The sequence below is a fragment of the Crotalus tigris genome, unplaced genomic scaffold (genome assembly GCF_016545835.1).
Source record: "Crotalus tigris isolate CLP2741 ecotype Arizona unplaced genomic scaffold, ASM1654583v1 scf7180000019078.1875890, whole genome shotgun sequence".
In the NCBI taxonomy this organism is placed as follows: Eukaryota; Metazoa; Chordata; class Lepidosauria; order Squamata; family Viperidae; genus Crotalus; species Crotalus tigris.
This window is the reverse complement of record NW_024097364.1, coordinates 1,815,505-1,840,506: the sequence shown is the minus strand read 5'-3', so window position 1 is coordinate 1,840,506 and position 25,002 is coordinate 1,815,505. Positions and strand designations below refer to the sequence as shown.

The following is a 25,002-nucleotide window of genomic DNA, read 5'->3' as shown; positions in this document are numbered from 1 at the left end:
GAAGAAGCTGCTGAAGGACCACTTCCACCCCAAGGTGTCCGTTATCTCATGGCGCCACACCTTCGAGCAGAGGGATCAACGGTCCGGGGAGTCAGCCAAGGAGTACATCGCCGCGTTACGGAAGGCCGCCAAGCCCTGCGAGTTCAAGGACCTCGAGGAACGACTGAGGGACCGATTCGTGTGCGGGTTGAGGCATCGAGAGCTACAACAGAGACTTTTCGCTAAGGAAGAATTATCCTTCCAAGACGCTTTAAGGGAAGCCACCGCGGAAGAAGCAGCAGGCGGCGCCGTCAAGAACATGCGGCCGATCAGAAGCAGTGCAGAGGGTGCGTCCGTGCACCAAGAAGACGTCCGACGAAACTCCGAGGAGGATCCGGACGAAGAAGTCGACCGTCTACACCCCGCGAAGGGAGAAAATCAGAAGGAAAGCTCTTCAGCTCCGCTCAAGTGCATCGGCTGTGGAGGTCGCCACAGGAGAACCGACTGCAAGTTCCGCTCCGCTACCTGCCGGGCATGCGGCAAACAAGGGCACATTGCAGCTGTGTGTCTGGGCCGACGAAAGGCACAACCTCAAGAAGAACGCCTGAAGGGTACCAGAGTCCCCAGCCAGAATAGGGTAGGTTTTTGCGCTTCGCGTAGAAACATTTGTAGGACAGGCACACACAAGCCCATGAAGAAAAAGCTGTCACTCAACGTGAAGCTACAAGGGGTTCCATTATCTATGGAACTAGACACAGGGTCTGCCCTTTCCATCATTTCATTGCATACATTTAGGAAGATTTGTTCCAGTAGTGGGACTAAGGCCAAGTTAAGGCCTTCTGATATTGTATTAACTGATTTTCAGAACTCAAGAGTGTGTGTTAAGGGGGAGGCCACCCTTAACGTGCAATACAAGAGTTTTGAAGGTCCACTAGACTTGTTAGTAGTAGGGGGTGAAAGAACGAGTCTCATAGGACTCGATTGGTTTGAGGCCCTGGGGATACACGTCACAGGACTCAACAGCTTACAAACACTCGACCTACAGGAAGTCTGCAAGGAATTTGCAGATGTTTTCAGCCCCCAGCTGGGCACATTCAAAGGACCACCTGTGTCCTTAAAGCTAGACCCCACTGTCACTCCCATTAGGATTAAAGCAAGAAGGGTCCCTTTTGCTTTAAAAAGTAAGATTGACACTGAATTAGACAAACTAATCCAACAAGGAATCCTAGAACCTGTTGATTCCAGCCCATGGGAGACCCCCATTGTCACGCCTCTAAAGGCAAATGGGGACATTCGCATTTGTGCTGATTACAAATGCACACTCAATAAGGCATTGCAGCAACATGCCTATCCTGTTCCTGTGGTCAGTCACATCCTGGCCTCTCTCAAGGGGGGGCGTGTTTTTGCAAAGCTTGACCTAGCTCAAGCATATCAACAGCTGCCTGTTGATAATGATGCTGCCATAGCTCAGACTATTGTGACCCACAGGGGAGCCTTTAAGGTAAAAAGGCTGCAGTTTGGAGTGAATGTCGCTCCTGGGATTTTCCAAAGCGTAATGGAAAACACACTACGAGGTATACCAGGGGTCTGCCCCTACTTTGACGATGTCTTGATTGCAGGAGACTCCACACACATTCTAGCTGAAAGGCTTAGGGCTGTCCTGTTAAGATTCAGGAAATCAGGCCTTAAGCTCAGAAAAGACAAATGCAAGATTGGGGTGCCTTCTACTGAATTTCTGGGATTCAAAATTGATGCTGCTGGGATTCATCCTGCTGAATCCAAACTAACTGCTATTTTAGAAGCACCCAGGCCAAAGTCTAAGGCCGAACTTCAGGCCTTCTTAGGCCTCCTGAATTTCTACAATTCTTTTCTTCCACATAAAGCTAGTGTAGCTGAGCCTCTTCACAGGCTACTAGACAAACAAGCTGTGTGGCTGTGGTCACAAGCACATGAGGCTTGCTTTAAAGAAGTCAAGGCCTTGCTCACTTCTAACAGTGTTCTTGCACATTTCAACGAGTCTCTTCCTGTGTGCATCGCTTGTGATGCATCCCCCTACGGGGTTGGAGCTGTCCTGAGTCACCTCAGGTCTGATGGAACTCAGGTTCCTATTGCATACTACTCCAGAACATTGTCTTCTGCCGAGCGCAACTACGCTCAGATAGACAGGGAGGCTCTGGCTGTTGTTGCTGGAATTAAAAAATTCCACGATTTTCTATATGGCAGGCATTTCACGGTCTTCACTGACCATAAGCCTCTGCTGGGACTGTTTACCACACGTAAGCAGACTCCCCACATCATTTCCCCTAGAATGCTTAGGTGGTCTATTTTTTTGTCTGCATATGATTTTTCATTACTCCACAAGCCTGGGAAAGAAATGGGCCATGCTGATGGCCTCAGTAGGTTGCCTCTGCCAGTAGTAGAAGCTGACCCCGCGCCAGCTGTCAACATTCTATCAATCCAAGCCTTGCCCGAGCTCCCTCTTAGTGCCAGGGATGTTACCGCTGAAACAGGTACAGATCACACACTTTCACGTGTCCGCTCCTGGGTCCTGTCCGGGTGGCCTGAGCACTGCCCTAGTCCTGAGTTTCAGAGTTTCTGGTCCAAAAGGAACGAATTGTCCCTTTCTCAGGGTTGTTTGCTTTGGGGAAACAGAGTTGTCATTCCCACCTCAATGAGGACTAGGGTCTTAGAATCCCTCCACGAGGGTCATCCTGGCATTGTTCGTATGAAGGCTCTTGCACGCAGCCACTTGTGGTGGCCTGCTTTAGATAAAGATATTGAGGCTAAGGTACACGCATGCCACATGTGCCAACGATCTCGCCCAGAGATGCCCCAAGCTCCTGTGCATAAATGGGAGGAAACACAGTCCCCATGGTCTAGGGTGCACATTGACTACGCTGGGCCCTTTCAGGGCCAGTTCTTCTTGGTCCTTGTTGACAGCCATTCAAAATGGCTTGAGGTTGTGCCTGTCTCGTCCACCACCACTGCAAAGACTATTCAGGTACTGAGGGGGATTTTTGCTGCACACGGGCTGCCAGATGTCATTGTGTCTGACAACGGCCCTCAATTCACCTCCTCCGAATTCCAAGCTTTCTTACAGGCAAACCTGATTCGTCATGCCACATCTGCGCCTTTTCACCCATCCACCAACGGTATGGCTGAACGCATGGTGCGCATCGCAAAGGACGCCTTGAAGAGACTCACCTACGGGGACTGGCATCACAGGTTGGCTGACTTTCTCCTTTCTTATCGCACCACACCGTCCACTTCTACAGGGAGAAGTCCAGCTGAACTTCGTTGGGGGCGCCAACTTACTACGAGACTTGACCGGTTGCATCCGGACAGACTGCCTTCATCTACCTCACATCCTAGGGCACCTAGACAACTACTTGTGGGTGCCCCGGTTTGGGCTCGCAATTACGGGCCTGGTCATACATGGGTCCCCGCTTCTGTGTCCAGGATCACAGGTCCTCTCTCCTACGAGGTTGCCCTGGACAACGGTCGTGTCCTGCGTCGGCACATCGACCAACTCCGCTCTAGGCGGGACTTTTCTGCTGAAACTCCTGGGTCTTTTCCAGGGGGGGAGGGGGACCCTTTGGAGCAAAGGGAAGGGCAAGAGCTACTGCCCATCGCCACTGAGGGAGCCACAAACGGCTCGTCCCAAGGTTCTGCAATTGCTCCGAAAAGGAAGTCTTGGAGCTTACCCACACAACAGGCACTCACGCCTACTCCAGCCAGGGAGTTACCCCGGGGGCATACTCACTTTCCACACACAGCACACAGCACTCCAGCAACGGAGGATACCCGGGGGCATCCCAACAAATCATTCCCCGCAAGAGAGCTGGCACACAATGCCCAAGGTTGGCCTGACCTTACCCCAAATCCTACAGGGGGTCAAACATACACAGAGCTAGTCGAGGAACCAAGTCCCGACTACAACATCCCTAGCACAAATCAGGGGACACCTGAGTTTTGGGAGAGTACAGAAACCCACACGAGCCCAAACACAGAATGGGGTTCAGGGAATAGACAGCCTCCTGACAGGTCTTGGACTGACCTAGGGGGTTCTACAGAGACGCCCAGCAGTGGCTATCACTTCAAGGGGCCTGAGGGTCTACAGCTAGGTAGGACAACCAGGTCACAAAGCAACAGAAGCCCTGGCCTGACGAGCCCGGTGGGCAAGCAAGCAGGCCAGGCATCGGGGCACAGTCCTTGGAAGACACCAGGGCACAGTAGAGAGAACAGGCTCACGCCTCCCTCCAGTCAGGGGACTTATGCCAGTAACCCAGAGCTAAGAAGGTCACAGAGAGCAAAGAAATCTCCTAAGTACCTAGAAGATTACATAACATTGTTGGCAAGACAAAAGCCAGTAAACAGTGGGAACACTGGGGAGCAAATTGTCGTGTAAAATAAATGTTGTATGTTGATAGTAGTTTTAGCCCGGGGGAAAGGGGTGTTATGTCCCGAGCCTTGCAAACGGCTCGGGCGTTTGCAGGCAGTCCCGGGCAGGTGCAAAGCTGCCCGGGACCAGACAGGCTGTCGCCAGCGCCGTGCGCATGCGCGGGTGCTGGCGCGGGAAAAGTAACCCATTTACCCGGGAGTTGCCTATATAAGAGGCTGTGAGGCGTTTGGGCTGAGCTGAAGCCATCTTCCTGTAAGCTGAACGCTGAATAAAAGAACCTGAGAACTCCAGCTGCTTCTCGTGTCTGTTTTCCCGCCAAGGACGCAACAGTAATGTCTCCACTTTTCTTACTTTATGGGAAATATACTGACATCAGAGGCAACTGTGCTAGCAGGAACCAGCTGTACAGTATAAGAGAAATACTGAACAATACTTTCTTGTTATTGTATTAGGGGATCTTGTGACTTGAAGGACCCTCTCCTGCCATTTTCTCCTCTTGGACCCTGAAGGCAATGTGCAAGTAAAGCTTCTACCTTTGGATAGAATAAATTGAACCAACATTTATCACTCATTGGACTTCCTTGAATTTCATTGTAAATATGGCTTTGACTGAAGAATTAAATATTGTTTTTGATAGCAGTTTTGTCTCTGAAATAAACTGACATACAAACTATACAATCACGGATGCTGCAACAATATCCCTTTATTCCAGGGAATCAATTGCTCACATAATTCAGTTTTTCTATTTGGCACTGGAAATTGCAATTTTTTTTTGCTTCTGTCCTCAGGTAATAATGACAATATGTACCTCTGTTCATACAACATTTTCTTTTTTAGGCTATGCCCATGTTACAGAGATATTATAACTTTCCAGTTCTGGAAACATTTGATTATCCCCCTCCAGATGGCATGTGCATCATAATACATGATTTTTTTTGTATGTCCCAAATGTCAATTAATTTTAAGTTTGATCATTGTGACCCAAAACATAATTCTGCCTCCTGTATCACTTTGTGATTTTTTTAAATTTACTTTTTCTTTTCCTAGTGATTGCTACACCCTTAAATTCCAGCACAAAACACACAACTCCTCTGACTTCTTTTTAAAATTGTCCTTTTGGTCCCAGAGCTGTATTGTAACCATTTTTTTTTTTAACAGTTGTGAAGAATAACTGTCCGGGTCCTGCAACAAGGAATGCACCTTTTACAAATCCCAGTGTCCAAAATATCAGATTATTGAATACATCAAATATCCCATCTTTGGCTTAATTTTCCATTTGCATCCAGAAACAGCGCAAAACCTTAACTTGGGATTTCAAAGCCATTTATTTACACACCACAGCTGAAGAACAGGTAGAAGGGGCACAGGCCATAGTGATGGGAAGTGTGAACAGCACAACTCACATAAGAAGCTTCCCTGTTCTGTCGCAAGGGTTGAAGTAAGGCATCAGCTATAGCGAAGTATATCATCCAGTGGTGGGATTCAGGCAGTTCGTACCAGTTCGGCAGAAGCAGTAGCTAATTTTTTGTTGCCCAGGCCCAGAATGGACTTCCGGAAGTGGCATCCACACAGAGAACCAGTTGTTCACATATATGAATCCCACCACTGATATCATCTCTCCATTTTGAGAAAGTCAGAACTGAATGGTTGATACCATAGTGAAAACCAGATGTTGGTGGGAGGGGAAAATAGAAGTGGCATTTCAGAGAACAGGATTTCCTTCTTATAAAGTGGACCAGAAATGCAGGATGATTATTCAAACAAGTTACCAGAGAATTCACACACACACACCCCCAGTAAAATTGTTAGACTTTTCGATGCTGCAGCCTTTAGTGGTTTGTCTCCTAGCGTAAACCAGATTTCAGCTCTTTCCTCTTTGGCCACAGTGATGGCCTGGTGTTCTGTTTAGATACTGGTTACCATACTGCATATCTTGATTATTGGCTTTCCCTGCTTTTTCCTCCACACACCCATACCAGAAAAGCAAGCACCAATTGCTTTTCTTTGGAGCATGTACAGTAGTGGCCAAAATTGTGGAAACCTTTTGGGAAAAGTGTACAGTAGAAATGCCACCTTTGGTTAAGTTTCCACCAATTTTTCTTCTAATTTCTTTATAACTGTAGCCTTGTTCACTTAGTAATACTATTTTACATCGCTTTCTGGGCAACCAGTCAACTCTTTGCACCATTACTTTAATTTTATTACATTTTACAAGCTCACTAAATGAAAGAACACAAAAAAACCCAACCAACTTGATAGCAATCACATAACACACTGACAAATGTCCTCCTCTCAGCTTCAATACATGACATCCAAAACTGAATCCTACTGTGATCTGATTGGCTCATTGCCAAAACAAGATGACACCCGATTGGCTCTCTAAACATTCACGCTTATTGGCTACAATCAGATGAAGGAAATCTACCTGATATCAACCTAAGCAAGTTATGCTTCCTTTTTCTGGTTATTTGGCTATACCTTTTCATAGAATACAGTACAGATAATTGAACAAACTTTGTTGCATTACATTCTTGATTATCTTTCCATTGATATATAATTTTATGGTACTACTCCAAACAAAAGTGGTGTTATTAGCCATCAAAAATACACTTTTCCCAAAAGGTTTCCACAATTTTGGCCACTACTGTATTTTGAAGGCTGGTCTTTGTAGGTATGTTTGTCTGTGTGCGCTGGTGGTGGGAATGTGAACAGTTTCATGGTTCTTCCTATCACTTGGGAGAAACTTTGCAGTTCTCTTCACACATACACACACACACACACACACACACACACACACACCACCTTGCAATGAAAGGAAACAAAGAAAGGATGGTTCTGCCATTAAAACTGTTGAATGGCCAGCATTTCTACAACCAAATTAGAAAGGACAAGGAAAGGCCTGATCTTTCCTTGGAGGTAGCAGAGAAAACAAAGAGACTGAACTGAAGGACTATAGCCACCTGAGCACACAACTGGCTCACAGGCCCTTGTGTAAGACAGAACAACGTGCATCGTAAGTAGTGGATGTCCTGCTTCAGCCAGCAGAGGTGAAGAAACACTACTTCTAATGCTGAGTAAGGAAACTTCTTCCCAGGGAGCTACAGGTAGTTCTCGACTTATGACTGGTTGCTTAATTTAACCCTCCCCCTGCAGTCACCTGATCACATTTTGGGTGCTCATTATGGCCATGTGTGGCATTCTGTGGTCACATGACCACAATTTAATTTTTTTTTCTGGAAACCGGTGTTCACTTAAGATTTCCAATGAAACTGCATCCATAGCGAACAATGGATTCGCTTAATGACTGTGGTGTTCACTTAATGACCACAGCATTCACTTTACAAACACTGCTTAATGACTACTGCAAAACAGGTTGTAAAAGTGGGCGTGCTCATGTGATGACCCACTTAATGACCATCTCAACCTACGATCGGTCGTAAGTCAAGGACTACTTGTATAGGTGGACTGAGGTTCATTTCATCACTTCTTTCCCTTTGGTTCCATGCTTGCACTGGGGAAAGTAGGAAATGCTGGTCAGTCCTTAGTCTGATTCTCCTAAAGCAAACATAAATGGTTGAGAGGGGAAGAAGCCCACAAATCCCTGGAAGGAGGCACTTCCATATCACCTGGGAGAAATACCATGATCTAGATTAGAAGGCCACCTCTGGAAATTGCTATAAAAATTACTCTCTCTAAGGAAGTACATGCAAAGCCTCTGGGTTTCATCTCTGATTTATTTCATCTTAATATCCTCACCATTCTTCAGCATAACAGTTACAAACCCACAATCCAGTGTTCTATGAAGTAGTCTCTGAGATCGTTTTGGTGTGACGCTTTGTGCCGATCATTTATTTCTCCTGTTTTTGAACTGGAGCCTAAGCCCGTTCTCGCCTTCCTGCTTGCCAAGTCCAATGCACTCCTGATCTTCGGAATGGGCATATAGTTCAGCATTCAAGAGCTACTTGGTTTTAGTCTGAATGAAATATTTCATTTCAATTTTCTCTTGGAGAAAATGTCATTGTCAGTTACTCTTTTTTTTTCCCCGACCACAAGCACAAACAGATGACGAAGGGCAAAATATATGGACAAAGAGCTGTTCTAAACATCGAAAACATCCTAACCGTTCAAGGTATATTTTAAAAATAGATTTCATGTTCGTAATTTTAAAAGAGTTTGTTCTTTTCATTTAATGACTTTTTTCAAGTTGTCCTTGGATCGCTTTCTGTTCATTGGAGTTTGTCTGCAGCTCATTTTATGGTGTATGGAAATATATCTGATCCATATAGTTTCTTAGTCTGCCCTTTCAAAACAAAAAGAACACCAATAAGAAAAAAAAACACCCCGACTAATAAAGGATATTACTACCTACCTAGCAAAGATAACTTGGCAGGTTTTGCAAGTAGGGTCCAGTTTCCTTACAGAAGATCCAGTATTCTCCTTGTTCAATATACTTGTATGCCTATCACTTTCCAAGTGCGTTTTCTATATCTCTTTCCACTCTAAGAACATTTGTCTTCGGTCTCTAAACTCTAAATTTTCTCCCACAGTGGAATGGGTTTTTCCATGAACCATTTATTATACCCATTCATACAAGACAACATTTGAGAATTATTTTCTGCAAGCAGTTTTGCCCCCAAAGAAGCCATTTCTTCTACGAAAATATATAAGGCAGTACACTTTGAAGCTCTTTGAGTCAGTAGGTATAACCAATATTCAAAGCAATATTCAGTGTGCTAAATGCACAATCAAGTTTAGCCAAAGTAACTGTTTTGGGGTTTGATTTGACAATGGAAAGATATGCTCCTTTTGTTGAAAAGGAAAACTCATTCACTAGTGGATGGCCCAGGCATAGCCATGGTGACTTCTGCCCCAAAATAGGCTAATCCTAAACAGACAAAAGGGAGAAATGGGCATGGTGATCTCACCTTCAGAACAGAGTTGATTTTACTTGCAGGACATTGGAACAAAAAGGACTGAGCCTGCTCAAGTGACCTTGCGGCCAAACCGAAGAGAGACTACCTTCAGCGGTTGAGGAAGAAGGACTTAATGCTCTGAAGGATGGGATATTTCTGCTTCTGTCGCAGCTTCTTGCGGATGATGGGGATCCAGACAAGCCCACATACAAGCATCATGAGGCCAAGGGAAAGGAAGGCTGGACCACACAGCTTAAACACTTCCTTGGTTATGTTGCTGGTTTTGTTGCCCATGTTGTTGCTTGCGCTGGTTGTGCTGTTGTTTCTGTCCAAGGTGAGGCAAGTCAGACTAGTAATGGCAATCCCAAAGAGGAACACTGCCCCGCCCACTGAGAGCACAATGACTGGTTTGTGGTAAATGTCCCATTTGTTCCGGGGAGGAGTATTCCAGCCGGACTCACTCCGAGAACTGATGCACAAGGTACTGGCTGTTTGGCTGGGCAGCAAGTCCTTGGACTCAGGGGACTTCTCTCCTGCCTCCATTTCTTTGGTTTGGGTTTCCATGGCTACCAGTTTAATAGGCTCACAGCATTAGCACCTCTGGAGATGAGTGGGGAAGAGAGAGAAACAGAGAGAGAAAGAGAGGAATTGAGGTTATTTGAGCAGCCTTAGATATGATTCTCCACTTCTGCCCAAGCCATGGACCATCATTTATTAATGTTATTTATGGGCATAAATGGCTGACTCATTGTTTCAACCACACACCAAGGCTAGGACATAAATCCAGGAAAGTGTTACAGCTTCGGAAAAGGCATTTTGTGAGCTTTTGTATGCCTTTGCCTGAAATTCCGGTCTCTGATCAAGGTCGCCTGAGAGAATTTGGAACAATGGGTGTATAATTTTAGAAGTCTGCTTGCAGTGGAAGCGCACTCATCAGATTTCAGAGATTGTCTCACAGTTAGGCCCAGGAAAAATTGCCCTTTGGACAGCACAAGGAACTATATTGCAGAGTCCTGAAAAAAGGACCTTGCATCTTGGCTTTAAGGTTCTTCCATCTAGATTCCTTAAAAAGTGAGGGGTGGTCTTTTTTACTCATTTCTTGGCTGGTAATTCTCATGGAAATAATAGGGTGGTAGGAAATACAGGGATAACAGAAAAAAAGCCAGGAATTTTTAACTTACTCAAGAAAATTCGCAAACTGGCAGATGGTGGATTATCCCATTTCCCAGTAGGAGGGCTCTTAGTTGCTCTAATGTCACATTTGGTTGAAATTTTGGGTTCTGAAGCCAAGCTGAACTTTTCTGGGGAGACTCAGCAAGCTTATTCCTATCTCTGATAGTTGCCAGCCAGCAAAGCCCTTCATTGAGTTTGAGGCCTATTAACCCAAAGCAAGTTCAGTGTATGGCTTAGCTGCTTGCTTACTTATTAAAAACAGGTTTTCCCAATCTGGTGCCTCCCAGTCTGGGTCCTGCTGGCTGGGAAACATATGGAGCTGAAGACGCAGCAGAACTGAAGGATAGTAGATTGGTAAAGGCTACTTTAACGTCTCTGTCTTTCTTTCAGGCAGATATGTTCAAACCAGCATACCAAAGCAACATAAAAATTAACATTAATCCTTGTGGGCTTTATATTGTGAAATGGTTCTAAAATTGGTAAAAGGTTGAAGTCTGTTCCCCAAAACATGGGCATCCATAGGAAGGGACAAGAAGAGGTAAATAATAAAATGGGTATCACAACATCAGTACACAAACACAGCCTCACGTATTTGTGTTTGGTGTCATGAGGGCAGAGCTTATGATAATACACATGTTATATTTTGACTTTGTGGTTAGGAATGGATGCCTATGTCTAAATCTTCTGATGGACAAATTAGGTCTTACTGAGTCCCAAAGATGCTTCTTCAAAAGACAACTGGACTTTCTTTGTTTTTCCTTGAAGACATTTTGCTTCTCATCCAAGAAGCTTTTTCAATTATGATTGAATGGTGTAGAATGAAAGAATTTATATTCCTTGTAGAATATAAATTCTTCCATTCTCCACCATTCAGTCTGAACTGAAGAAGCTTCTTGGATGAGAAGCAAAATGTCTTCAAGGAAAAACAAAGAAAGTCCAGTTGTCTTTTGAAAAAGCACCTTTAGGACAACCATGACCGGGATGATTGAGAATCTCCATAGACATCTGACCCAGAGATGAAGGTGCTTGGTGTTTTATTTATGATCCATACATAGGTCTTCATAGTGCTTTGCTGATATCATGTTTAGCAAATGCTTTTATTATGTTGTGCTATTCTGATTATAACCCTGTTCAGGTTCATCTATAGCAGGGAGTTTAATCCTCATGACATGGGCATGGAGGGCATTTAATTCAGGCAGCAAACAATTTAATGGAATTAATTCATTTTTTCATTTAGTCTTCTCAGAAGACCTCAACGGATCACTATTTATTTAATCTACATATATTGTTGTACACCACCTAGAGTCACTTCTGGTGAGCTGGATAGCTATGTAAATCTGATTGATAAACAAACATACAAATGGCACTTTTGTGTACAAATGGACCATAATATAAAATACATAATGGCAGCTGCAGAATAGATAGACCAAAGACAGATGACATATCTATTTCACAGGCTCCATTAACCTCCAGACTCTCATGCCCAGAGGTTTATTAGCTCCTCCTCTTCCTCCGGGAAAACATATTCAAGCATCATATAATTAACATGGTTTTATAAGCTACAGCAGTGACAATTCATGACATATAAATAATGAAATGTTTTAACAGAAACTTGGGATGACTTCGGTAGGTCAATAATATTTATCAAGGAAAGTTGTCAAAGATTTGTCAAGGCTTTTGAAGGTTCTGATTCAATATGAAGTGAGATACATGGGACTGTGGAGTTGCTTATATTGTATATTGCTTGCTGTGTCTAATTTATGGTAATTCACTTATAATTTTAGCCTATATTGTGCCTACTATATTATGCCTTATAAATAATGGAATTTATTTACCATTTCCTCCAAATAAATCATTTATACCTACGGTTTTCATGTATATGCATGTATATATGTGCTAAACCATCCAAAAACAGCTCTACTACATTCATTCTTTGTAGCTAACCCATTGCTTTGCACAGCAGTCTTCAATATATCAATCTGTACTGTAATTGAAATGGATATTTATCCCCGCACAGACTATTAGGGCTGCAAATGACAACAAATTTCATCCATAAACAATAAAGTTACAGATTTCCTCATTCACTTTCCTCCACTCTCAAATGGAGCTTAGCTGAAAAAAAAAAATGCCTGCATAGATTTTGGTAAAGTTTGGAAGTCTTGATCCCATCATATAGAGATCCTTGCCAATTTAGTCTCAGTTTATAGAAAACAGCAGCTACAGGTAGCCCTTGAGTTACAGCCATCTGTTTAGTGACCATTCAAAGTTACAAAAGCAATTGAAAAAAGCGACCTATGACCATTTTTCAGAGTTCATGACCATTGCAGCATCCCCATGGTCACATGATCAAAATTCAGATGCTTGGCAATCGGCTCCTATTGCAGTGTGCTGAAGTCATGTGATCATCTTTTGCAACCTTTTGACAAGCAAAGTCAGCGGGAAGCCAAATTCACTGTGTTACTAATTTAGCAACTGCAGTGATTCACTTAACAAATGTGGCAAGGAAGATTGTAAAAATGGAGCAAAATTCACATAACTGTCTTGTTCAGCGACAGATATTTTGGGCTCGGTTGCAATTGTAAGTTGAGGACTACCCGTATTTATATATTTCTGAGGTCATATCATGAACCAAGCTCCCTTCTGACTACCTTTCACTTCAGATTCTGACTAAAGTGGACAATCTGTGTTTGGGATTTTTTTTGAAAAAAACTTTGCACTGAATCTCAAAACGAAGTTCTGTGTTTTTTAGCCAAGCTAATACACTGTACTTGCAGTACATTACCTCACACCACATAGAGAAATACCCAAAATAACAGACCAACCATGGTACTTTGGCATGCTCAAATGTGTAGTCTGATACAACATTTTGCAGCTGTCAAAGCAAAGTCAGTTGACCTCTGGTTATCTGCAGTAGAAATGGAGTTCTGAGATCACATAGCAGGTGGTCTCACTGGAAATAATTGCTTACAATGAACCTTGCATGGACAATCATAAAATATTTCATTATGAAATGGCAAGCACATGAGGTTGTTCCTTTCTATCTCCTCTAGCCTTCTAAGATGCTCTTGATTATCTGAGTTTACTTGTTATTTTTCAAAGCAAATAGTCATACTTCCAAACAAAGCAATGAATTGCAGTACAACCAGTTGCTATTTCCTAAAAATGTATATAGGCCTAAGGGGACCGGCAATGCCTTTTCTAAATCAAGATGATATTAAAAATTGGCTGCTTGCATATGAGCTTGCTGATTTCCTATTTTTAAAAAATTAAAGAAGCTGAATTAATTTAAGTCAGGTGGGGCAGAAAACCTATGGATAATCCTGCTGCCTTTCACTGGCCATGGGATACTATACTGTGCCATTAGATACTATACTGTGCTACAACTCATACTTTTAGTTGTTCAATACTAAAGTTATATAAATAATTTTGTATGTATTGGTAGAACAACTATCCCATAAGTTAAGAGCTAATGAAGTGTAGCATTGTCAGCATATTTTAAAATTCCTCAGTTTGAAAGGAATGTTTCTGTGGATTGGAACAGAAAAGATAAAGTATTGGTTCTTTATCCTTGCATTAAATACAAGTTAGATATGAAGAACACAGGAGTATGTCAATTAAGGAAAGATACTACTTTCAACGGTATTTCAAATCTCTGTTTTACCTTTTCTTCAAGTTACATTCTAGAAAATATTATTTACTGCCTCTTTAGTTGATTTTATGCTCAGGACAATTTTATGGAAGAAAGAATGCCTAGATACATCTTATTGAGATGCAATTTGTCTCAATTGTCCAACTGAGAGTTATTTAGGTGAGATGGGTGTTATAGAAATGTGATCAATAAATAAAATAAATTGAGAAATTTGGGGAACATATGCGGATTTGTGAATTTAAGGATGTTACTTATGAAAGATTTAAATATTAGAAATCTACAAATGTTTTATTATTCAGGGCTCTCTGTGGATTTATAGAGATTCTTCAAATATTTGCAAGGTTTTCCCCAGTACAATGACTCTGAATATCTTGCTTGAAAGCTCTGAAATCAGAGGTACAAGATGTTCTGCTTCCTCAGAATAGCCAGGTAAGGCTAGGCACAGGAATTGGAATCTGTCTCAATTTAGCAGCTACTGTATTATGTGGGGGAAGTGGTTTATAACCTTGATTGGAAACTAAAGGAAATTGAAAGCAGTTTCCTTTGTGTTCTTACCTTTCCAAAAATCTTTTGCAGGATGTGAATGTCATACCACCTCAACATTCTTCTGGTGGTTTGTTTGGCTCAATCAATAACTTAGAAGATTTGATCCCTTGATTTTGGTCATCAAACTTTCAATTTTTAATGCTAGCCTGTTCCTGTTGGAGGGGAAAAACTATTGGCTGCTTAGGTAAATGTACCAGAGCTAATTTGTTCATAATTTTTTGGGAGTCCAGAAACCAAGTACAAACCCTTCTAGTACCCTCCATAGATTTTCCTTTTATGTTGCTTTAGTAGAAAACAGAACACAGAGAGCGCTGGCAAATTCTAATAAATTTGAGGCCAAACATGCACACACATTTTTCTTGTTCCACATAGTCTCAAGATCTTAGTCTGTGAGGAAAGCAACAACGCTGTTCAACCATAGAAAGGACAATACAATACAGGACCTCTGGCCAACACTAGTAAGAAAGAGATGAAATATTATCCATATATTTGAGCAAGGCCTGAATGATTCAGAAGATAACATACAGAGGGAGTGTTGAAGCTATAGTCCTCCTGCCAAGATAGTGATTGGGTTACTTGGACTAATCTTAATTAGTCCCTATCTGAATTGTGATGTTTGAACTAGGAATCAGGTGGAATTATCCAGACCACACAGCCCTTCTTTGAAGATAATAGAAATAGTCTCTCTGATGGTTTACTTGGAAGGCTCCCAATTTGGGGAGTGTAAACATATTTCAACAGTCATAGCCTTTGCAATTTGCATCTGAAGATTGTTGTGAGGGTTGTCATTGACCCACGCTGTCTTCACATAATCCTATACTTAAGCTTCTGTGCCACTAGGACAGATTACACATGAGGTGAATAGATTGCAACTAATAGATTTCTGGATAATTTGTAGTACATTAGTGAGAATGCCCGATGCCATATGTTTAACCAAAATGACTTCCCCTTGCAAAAGTGGCATTGCTCAAATGAAGGAAACTCATAGTAACAAAGTAGAATCTCGTGAAAAAAGACTGTGTGTTAAATTCCAGCATTTGAAACACATCTTCGCTTCACAATATTTTCATTTCAAGTCCAGATTTTTGCACCAGATTTTAGTTGATGGATGTCTGGATTCTAGTAAGATTAAAAAAACCCGACTAGATCTAACAAAGGCTAAGTCTGCCCATCCCTGGACTGCATAATTAACAGCTTGTTTTCCCTGGTTCCTTTCAAGAAGACAGAATGCCTGCCTTTCATTGGGAAACTCCCACGTTATTATTTTGGAATCTTGATTTGCCAGTTGACTTGAGCAGAAGCACCACACAAAAGTTTGGCCTGTCACTGAAGCTTCTGAATTGTATTTGCAGTTTAACTGCTGAATATGGGTGGAACTGAAACAGAAATCCTGTTTACTCTGCACTGATTCCCAGCATATTTCAGCTCAGGCAAGGAAGCAAATGTTACGTTAATTTCAATTTGATTAAATAGCTTAGAACAAAAGAAAAACAAATCAGTTAAGATCCATTCTTTGGGTGTTTGGGATGTTCAGTTCCTCCGAGAGACTGATTTAATTAATAGCTCTGTGTTTCACGGTGATCCCTTTCTATCTATCACAAAGCTACCAGCCACCCAGTTAGAATATCAAGTATTTCTACTTACAGAACTGGTGGCTTGCAGTCCGGAATATGCATGGAATGTATCCTAGGTGGATGTTGCAATTCGCTAAGTGGCTTTGCTTCCAGCTTCAGATATCCCCCACTTCTGATATTATGTGCTCTGAGTGGCTCAGAATTCTTGGAGCCTTTTCCAGCTCAGATGAGCTCACTCGCTTAGTGGCCATCAGCATGCCTTAACCATTTCCTTGCTGAACTTCCAGCGAGGGTATAAACTGCAATACACGTTGTTGTCCTTTAGCAAGCAGACCATTCTGCATGCAACGGGAAAGCAGAGGCAGATTGTGATGTCAGGTTAGTCAAAGGAAGGAGCATCAGCAAAAACACAACAGAACTGCAAAGGCTGATTCTGAAAGAATCATTTGGATATAGACTAACACGTTCTTCCTTTCCTCCAGAGTTCTCTGATCAAAACTTTTTGACTTTTTGCTGCATCTCTACATGCACAGCATCTCTGCAGTAAAATAAACACAGAACTTTTTCCTATTTCCACACTTGGGTTAACCACCGCCCCCCCCAGCAACAACAACAAAAAGGAACAAAGCAAAAACATAATTATAGTATATATATATATGGTATAAGAGTAGACGATATGGGATGGTGAAGATGCTGCTGAACTATAACTCTTACCAGTATTTCATGTATTTAAACAACTTCTTAAAAGGTACAACTCTGTAAAAAAGCATCACCTTTTCCCAGGACTGTGTGACTGTTCTCTATGATTGGCATGTGACTTCAGGAAAATACAGAATTGCTTTAAAAAGTTGCAGGTACAGTAGTCTTTGCTAAAACTATAGTTTTGCAATAATTTGGGACCTTTAATGAGTAGAACCTGTTTCCCCCCCAATTGGTCAAGCTGAATAATTTTGAAATACAGCCCAAAAACTATGCCTATTCCCTCCCTGCCCCAATAAAAAGTTGCTTTGCAGCTTCCAAGATTATCTAGACAAATGTGAAATATAGACGTTATACTTAGACTAATTTTTGTTTTTCTTGATTACTGTTTTGATTGTTCATAGGAAGAATTAGGAACTAGATATAAAACAAGGAGAGAAACATAAATGTACGCGATGGGAAAACAGTGCTCCTTCCATTCCAGGGAACCATTGTGCTCAAAACATTTTAAAAATACATGTTTTGAATATTTCCAGAATCCTTTCTAACAGCTCACTCCAGAGAATAATTCCCAGTTTCAAGCCTTAAGGAACTGCCTAGCAGTGACTCTCTCCACTGCTGGGGATAAATCCTTAAACTAGCATAAACTTGCCTCCTCCCTGCTGATCCCTCTCTTGCCTTTGTTTCAAGTCACTGCAATTACTTGAGTTGCCTTCAAGACTGACAAAGCCTAACAGATTTTATACATCTGGCAGCTATCTTTGAATGATGCTGGCCTAGGAGAAAACCCTACTTTGATAGGTAAGGATGTCTCACTCATGGGTAGGGATTGACATGAAAGCAGTGTCAGGAAAAAGGTGTTGCCAAATCATGGTTATGCCATGGTTAGGTTGAAGTGAGAAAAGGCTGTAAATGTGATTTGTCCGGGTTTCTCGTATTTCCTGAACATTTAAATAATAGAGAGGTATAAAAATATTATAAGTTGAGAAGAGATGCTGTCATGCTTAACTGCCTTCTACCATAAAGTTGTTTTACTGCAACATTGATATTTCTATATTTTCCACAGTGCCATGAATGGCAGCCTTATCATTTTGCCACTTAAATTGGTGGCCATCAATTTCATAACCTCATTGTTATGTTAATCACAATGATTAAGACTAAGGGTGAAGTAATATGATATCTCCTTTAAGTAGTGTATACTTTTATCCAATAAAACTCATTGTGTCTCATGAACTGGCCAGATTAGGCATAATGTCAGATACATGAACATATCTCCAATGTCTTTTGCTTTCACTAAAATAGCTATTAAAATTGGTAAGGAAAATTTGGATCAGGACACTTACTCTCCTTCATCCTTTTCCCCATTGTAAGTCCCTAATTCACCCTCTTCAGTACTGTTTAATTTGGGAGATTGTCCTGTTAGCCCATTCATTCATGATAATTAATTAAAGAAACAGATGAGAAAGTACTTGGAAGTTATCTGTAGAGTTGAAAAGTTGAAAATAATCTTGCAACATTCTTAGGAATTAGAACAGGGCAAAATATTATTTGTCTCTCCCCCTTTTCGTTAGAGCCTACTGGAAATCATCTTTGTGATGAAATAGTAAAGTGTTGCTTTATTAAAATGCAAGCAAAGGGTTAACTGCACAATTCCTTATAAGGACATCCAACCAGGAAGTGAAGAGGAGAGAAGGAAAATGATAACACAAAGGCAGAGTAGTAACGTGAAGAAAGAAGAGGCAATTAGTAGACATTAAAGAGAAACATTGATGGGCCTTTTAGAAAACTAATTTATCTGTAAATAAGTGCAGAGTTCAGCCTCTAAAAACTTTTAGTTATACAAACCACTGATAATTTGAGCAAACGAGAGAGAGAGTATAATAAAGTCCCTAAAATATGATTATGCCAAACAAAAGAAGACAAGAAAGACTATCAGTATAAAGATACTGGGTTTACCATTTTAGGGTGATCACAGGGAGATTTTAAACTGTACTGATTCTCCAATAACCTAAAAAGTGGTATTTCATGATTGTGCTCTACTCCTAGAGACTGAAACTAGTAAAACCATTGATGAAACTTCCCTCCCTACAAATTCTACGACCCAGACATGAGTCTCTGAGCAGAGCCCAGATATTGTGATCATTATGAGAAAAGTCTTGCTGGCCCATCAATAGGAACAACTTATCCACCACTATGGCAACCAGAAGCTTTGAGAAGCATATTGGCCAAAGCTATACCCACCTCCTTTTGGCTCTGCTCTAATTTTGGAACAACTGCACATAACCATTGGGATTGTGGATTTATCTTGACCTCTAATGCTGTAATGCAGGAAGCCACAATCTCAAACCAAGTAATAAATGCCAGAAAATAGCTGTACCTGGTAGTTGTCTAAGCAGAGCAGCAATATTTGTCATTTTGATAGAAAGGGTCTCTGCCTTAGCATCTGGTTTCAGAGAGACACATGATCTGCTGTCTTGGATGCCCTTTGAAGTTGCCCCATGGGGATGCATTTCCAGGGGCTTCTACGGCACAGCCAGCCGTCTATATGAAGATAATGAGCTTCTGTTCAATTGTTTAGTATTTAAAGCACAGCCTTTGGAACTCAGCTTTGTGCTTAAGAGATACTGTAATGTTATGTGCGTGGCTGCATTGGAATACTCCTGACATCTAGTGGGAAAAAGTGAAAGCAAACAGCTGGAAGTGAATTAAGTGATTCCCCCCCCCCCTTTTGCCCTGTAGATGTTTTACATTTTCTCTGCATCTCCAAATTTAATTGAGCTTTTAGTTGGCTATGAGCCTATTATGCTTATATGTGATATGCAGCTGTATGGAAAACTGTAGTTTCATCTAAAATGTATAAACACATTTCAAATTTATGTTCAAAATATGAACAGCAAGAGAAGGGCTGTTTCATCATGTTTGGTGGATGTGTAAAAAAGCTAGAACGATTTGGATTCAAATACATATATTGATTCAGAAGATTTAAAGATTAATATACAATTAATCAGAATTATCTTGTGGTAAGATGAGTGGCCAATAAAATTTATAAGTAAGTAAGTAAGTATGTAAGTAAATTGAAACCAGAGGTTTTTCTTTTGGCATTGATAGACAAAATGGATATGAAAAGTTATGGAACTTTGGCTTTATATATAGTTGATGATGATAACCTTTATTGTCATTTTTTTTCCCTGTGGGCACAACGGCACACATTAAAAATGAAATTTAGTTGCTTGCTCTCAAAGTGTAAACATACATAAAACACATTTAAAAACATATGATATGCAACATATGTATAGACCTACACTCTTGCATATAAGTAACATATAAATATTAATCGCTACATTAATCATTATGAATACATAATGAAAGGAGGAAGTTTTAGAGTTCACAAGGTTAATACTGTATGGAACTGTATGGAACTGTATGTGACTGAATCTGGATGTTCTGCTTCGGATACCATGGAGCCTCCTCCCAGAAGGTAACAAGGAAAACAGGATATAAAGAGGATGCATAGTGTCCCAGACAATCTTGCAGACCCTGCTAAAGCAACACTTAGGTGATATGTCCTGGATGGGAGGCAGGGAACTGCCAATGATCTTTTCAGCCATCCTCACCACTCTCTGCACTGCCTTCCTGTCTGAAGCAATGATGCTTCTAAACCAGACTTTGATGCTGTATGATAGGATGCTCTCGATCGTCCCTCTGTAGAAAGTGGTAAGGATAGAGGAAGGAAGATGTGCTTTTCTCATGCGATGCAGAAAATGCAGGTGCTGCTGTGCCCGTTTCACCAATGTCTCTCTGTTGAACAACCAAGTAAGCCTACTTGTTAGCTGCACACCCAGGAATTTGATGCTGGTAACCATCTCCACAGGTGAATCATTAATGTACACAGGAGTGTGGCTGTGCCTGCCTTTTCTGAAATCGACAATGATTTATTTGGTTTTTCCAGTATTTAAAACTAGGTTGTTTTTCTTACACCAGTTCACCAAACCGTCAACCTCCTTGCGGTAAACACCCTCATTGTCATCTTGAATAAGGCCCACTAATATTGTTAGATTATTGTATGCACAATGATGGAAAGATTCAGTGTTACCAGCAATGGAGGAATGGTTGGTGAAGATGATGGAGCATGCTGAGATGGCTGAATTGATTTCTTTGCTCAGAGAAAGGGGCGTTGTCTTACCTAAACGCCTTTTCTCAGCATGATGATGGAGAATCCACGGATGGGGTTGTCTTAATCTATCTGCTTCAATTAGACTAAGTCTGAAATTTAGTACCGCCCCCTCTGTGCCAACTGCACCCCAGTTTTAGGCTAAGGCGATACTCAGACTTTAGTCCGACGCGTCTGAACAAATGGGAACCAGGCCAACTGACCTAATGGGAGGGAGTGGATTCTCCATCATCATGCTGAGAAAAGGCGTTCAGGTGAGACAACGCCCCTTTCTCCAGCATGATTGGATGGAGAACCCACGGATGGGACATACCAAAGTCCTGTGTCCCTAGGGTGGGGAATTAGATTGGGCCTGGGTCCCATCCAATGTTAATGCCACTGCGGCCAAATGAAGCCGTAGAAGATGCATATATATCCATCTTGTAGTGACGGACAAAGGAGGAGGGCGATGCCCATGTTGCTGCTCTACAAACTTCCTCTATGGAGGCCTGGGTAGACCAGGCTGCTGTAGTAGCTGCGCCCCGGGTGGAATGGGCCGTGATATGCCTGGGAGCTTGTAGTGACTGAGTCTGGTATGCCAGAGAAATACAAGCTCTAATCCACCTGCCTATAGTGGGTGAGGAAACCTTCTGTCCTAATGACGAAGGGTGAAATGACACAAACAGAGTCTCAGTCTTGCGGGAGGATGAGGTTCTCTGTATATAGCAATATAAGGCCCTGCGCACATCCAATCTGTTCCACTGAACCTCTATGTCATTAGATGGGTTCGGACAGAAGTCCGGCAAAACTATGTCCTGAGATCTATGATACAAGGAGTTAACCTTGGGCATGAAGGAGGGATCTAACCTGAGGGTTACCCTGTCCTTATGGAAAATACACAGGTCCTTCCTCACTGACAGGGCAGCCAGCTCAGAGATCCTTCTGGCTGAAGTTACAGCAACCAGAAATGCCACCTTCATTGATAATTGTTTGAGCAAACAAGTGTCAATAGGCTCAAAGGGTGGTGAAACAAGAGCCTGTAGAACCTGATGAAGGTCCCAGGAGGGGTATCTATGTACAGTTGGTGGTCTGGCATTGTTAGCTCCTTTTAGGAAGGAGCGTATCATAGGGTGCTGTGTTAAGGATACATTGCCACAGGAAATAACAGTGGCGAGTGCTGCTACCTGCCTATGGATGGTGCTTGTGGAAAGCCCTTTGTCCAGACCATCCATCAAGAACTCCAATATGACTGGCACTGGAGCCTGCAAGGGGTCAATTTTACGAACTAAACACCAATTACAGAAGCTTTTCCACGTGGCATCGTATATTCTATTCGTCGAGGGTCGCCTGGATTGCTGGATTATGGCTATGACCCTTGACGAATATGAGTCTAGGCCTAAGGCCTGCCTCTCAAGTGCCAGACGGTTAACTGGAGCCATTGAGGGTCCGGATGACGTAGCTCCCCCTGAATGAGGGAGATCCGATTGGCTGGAATCCTCCATGGAGGGGATGCGGAGAGCTCCATCAGGTCAGCGAACCAAGATCGTCTCGGCCAATGCGGGGTGACCAGGAGGACCTCTGCTTGTTCGCGAAGAATCTTCCTGATCGTGGCAGGTAGAAGGGGTAGGGGAGGAAAGGCATAGAGCAGTTCCCTGGGCCAGGGACTGCAGAGTGCATCTGTTCCTTCCGCTGATGGAGACGGGAACCTGGAAAGGAATCTGGGAAGCTGTGAGTTGGCTGGGGAGGCAAAAAGGTCTAAGGTTGGGGAACCAAACCTGTCCACGATCTCTCTGAAGATCTTCGGATCCAGCTGCCATTCGGAATGGTCCACGGTGGCTCTGCTCAGTGAGTCCGCCTGCTGGTTGGCCACTCCAGATATGTGCTCCGCCCTGATGGAGGCAAGATTCAGTTCCGCCCAAGACCCCAGCAATCTGGCCTCCTGCATGAGAGGCTTGGACCTTGTTCCCCCCTGTCTGTTGACATGGGCCTTGGCTGTGATGTTGTCGGTTAAGACCAGGACGTGCTGGCCCTGTACTAAGCTGCTGAATCTCTTTAGGGCCATGTGTATGGCTCTTAGTTCCAGCCAGTTTATGTTGTTCTTTAAATCCTGCCTGGACCACTGACCCTGGGCCCAGTGTGTGTGGAGGTGTGTCCCCCACCCAAATAGGCTTGCATCTGTGGTGATGGTGGTCCTGTCTGGTTCTTTGAATTCTGCTCCCTGTGACAGTGCCGGAGAGTCCCACCAACGAAGGGCGTTCAACACCGACCGTGGAACTCGGACCTTCTGGTGGGATGTGCTGGTATGAAGTCTCTGAAATGGAAGGAGAAGCCACTATAATTCTCTGGCATGGAGACGTACCCATGGCACAATTTGCACGCAGGACACCATCTTCCCTAATAGCTGTGAAAGGGAGGCCAATGTGACTACTCTGTCCCTTCGGATCCGACGTACAAGAGTCTGAATAGAGTTCCGTCGGTCCTGAGATAGGTAGACCATACAGATGTCTGTGTCTATAACTGCGCCCAAATGGAGGAGCCGAGTTGTTGGTATGGTATGACTTTTCTGGAAATTAACAGAAAAACTGTGCTCCTGAAAAACCCTGATGGCTAGGGCGAGGTCTGCTTGAGCACTTTGTAATGATGATGACTGAATTAGAATGTCATCTAAATAGCATTGAACTCTGATGGGAATTTGTCTAAGGTGGGCTGCGAGCACTGCCAGTACCTTTGTAAATACTCTCGGTGCAGATGAGAGGCCAAATGGAAGGGCTCTGTACTGGTAGTGGCGTCAGGCATAACTGAATCTGAGGAATTTGCGGTGTCCAGGAAAAATGGGGATGTGCAAATATGCCTCAGTCAGGTCTATCGAGGTAAGAAAGTCACCTTGCCTGATGCTAACCAGGATTGATTGAAGTGATTGCATCTTAAATTTCTTATACCTCAAGTAAAGGTTTAGACCCTTTAAGTCTAAGATCGCCATCCAGCCCCCCGAAGTCTTGGAAATGATGAATAGGTTTGAGTAAAACCCTCGTCCTTCTTGGTCTTGTGGTACTGGTTCAATTGCTTGTATTTGCAATAAGTAAGCTATTGCTTCTGACATAAGATCAGCTCTGGTCCTGCTTGTTGGAATAGGGCAAGAGCGGAATCTGTCAGGTGGATGGGAACAAAATTCTAGTATCAGACCTTGGGTGACGGTGGCTAACACCCATGCATCCGTAGTGGTGGCCGCCCAAATGCTGGAATAGAGGGCCAGCCGGCCTCCTATGGGAGGTGAGGCTGCAAGATCACTTGCCTCGCTTAAAGGAATGGCTCCCTGCGTCTCGAAAGGACTGCTTGGTCTGGAACTGTGATCTGCCTCTGTATGTCGAACGATCTTGCTGACGTTCCTGTCTCTGAAAGGAGGGGCGAGAAGCCTGTGCCCAGTCCCAGGATGGAGCTGGCCGAAAGGGCTGCCTTCTGTAATTACTCTGCGACATGCTGTTCCCCCAGCGTCTATCTCCTTTCTTTGATGTGTTAACCAAAGTCTTACGTTTGTCCTTACCTTCGGTTAGGTATGGCTCTAATGCCTTACCAAAGAGATGTCCACCTGTGTAAGGTTTAGAGGCCAGACGCCACTTGGCCTTGGTGTCTGCTCGCCAATTTCTGAGCCAAAGGAGCCTTCGTGCTGAGATGTCTGCCGCGATGGTCTGGGCAGTGTATCTGGCCGTGTGCAGGGAGGCATCGGCTAGGTACTGGGACGTGGCCACCAACTTACCCAGATTCTGGTGAGCTCTGAGCTGGTCTGGAGGGATCATGTCCTGGAGCTCCTGTAACCACAGGACCGAAGCCCTGGCAAAGAAGGCCATGGATGTTGCCGCCTTTGTTGCCCAGGCTGATGCCTGGTGGGACCTGCGTAGGGAGGACTCAATCTTTTTATC

The 25,002-nt window shown here is 43.0% G+C and overlaps 1 protein-coding gene across 6 annotated transcripts; it reads right to left on the bottom strand.

The window, feature by feature from the left end:
- Nucleotides 1-8,097: 8,097 nt before the first annotated feature.
- Nucleotides 8,098-19,455, bottom strand: PIRT (phosphoinositide interacting regulator of transient receptor potential channels). Of its 6 annotated transcripts, none has more exons than XR_005558663.1 (3): nucleotides 16,307-16,640; nucleotides 9,307-9,894; nucleotides 8,098-8,676 (listed from the first exon to the last, which is right to left on the bottom strand). XR_005558663.1 is itself a non-coding variant. In XM_039359562.1 (3 exons), exon 3 carries the CDS (start codon nucleotides 9,856-9,858, stop codon nucleotides 9,403-9,405), a length of 456 nt encoding a protein of 151 aa, XP_039215496.1. In that variant the 5' UTR covers nucleotides 9,859-9,894; nucleotides 16,307-16,574; nucleotides 19,313-19,455; the 3' UTR covers nucleotides 8,098-9,402. The 6 variants fall into 6 exon arrangements, 5 of the variants coding, with proteins under 5 accessions (XP_039215496.1, XP_039215498.1, XP_039215499.1 ...); XM_039359562.1 differs by adding an exon at nucleotides 19,313-19,455 and having other exon boundaries at nucleotides 8,098-9,894; nucleotides 16,307-16,574; XM_039359564.1 differs by having other exon boundaries at nucleotides 8,098-8,681; nucleotides 9,401-9,894.
- Between the last annotated feature and the right edge of the window lie 5,547 nt (nucleotides 19,456-25,002).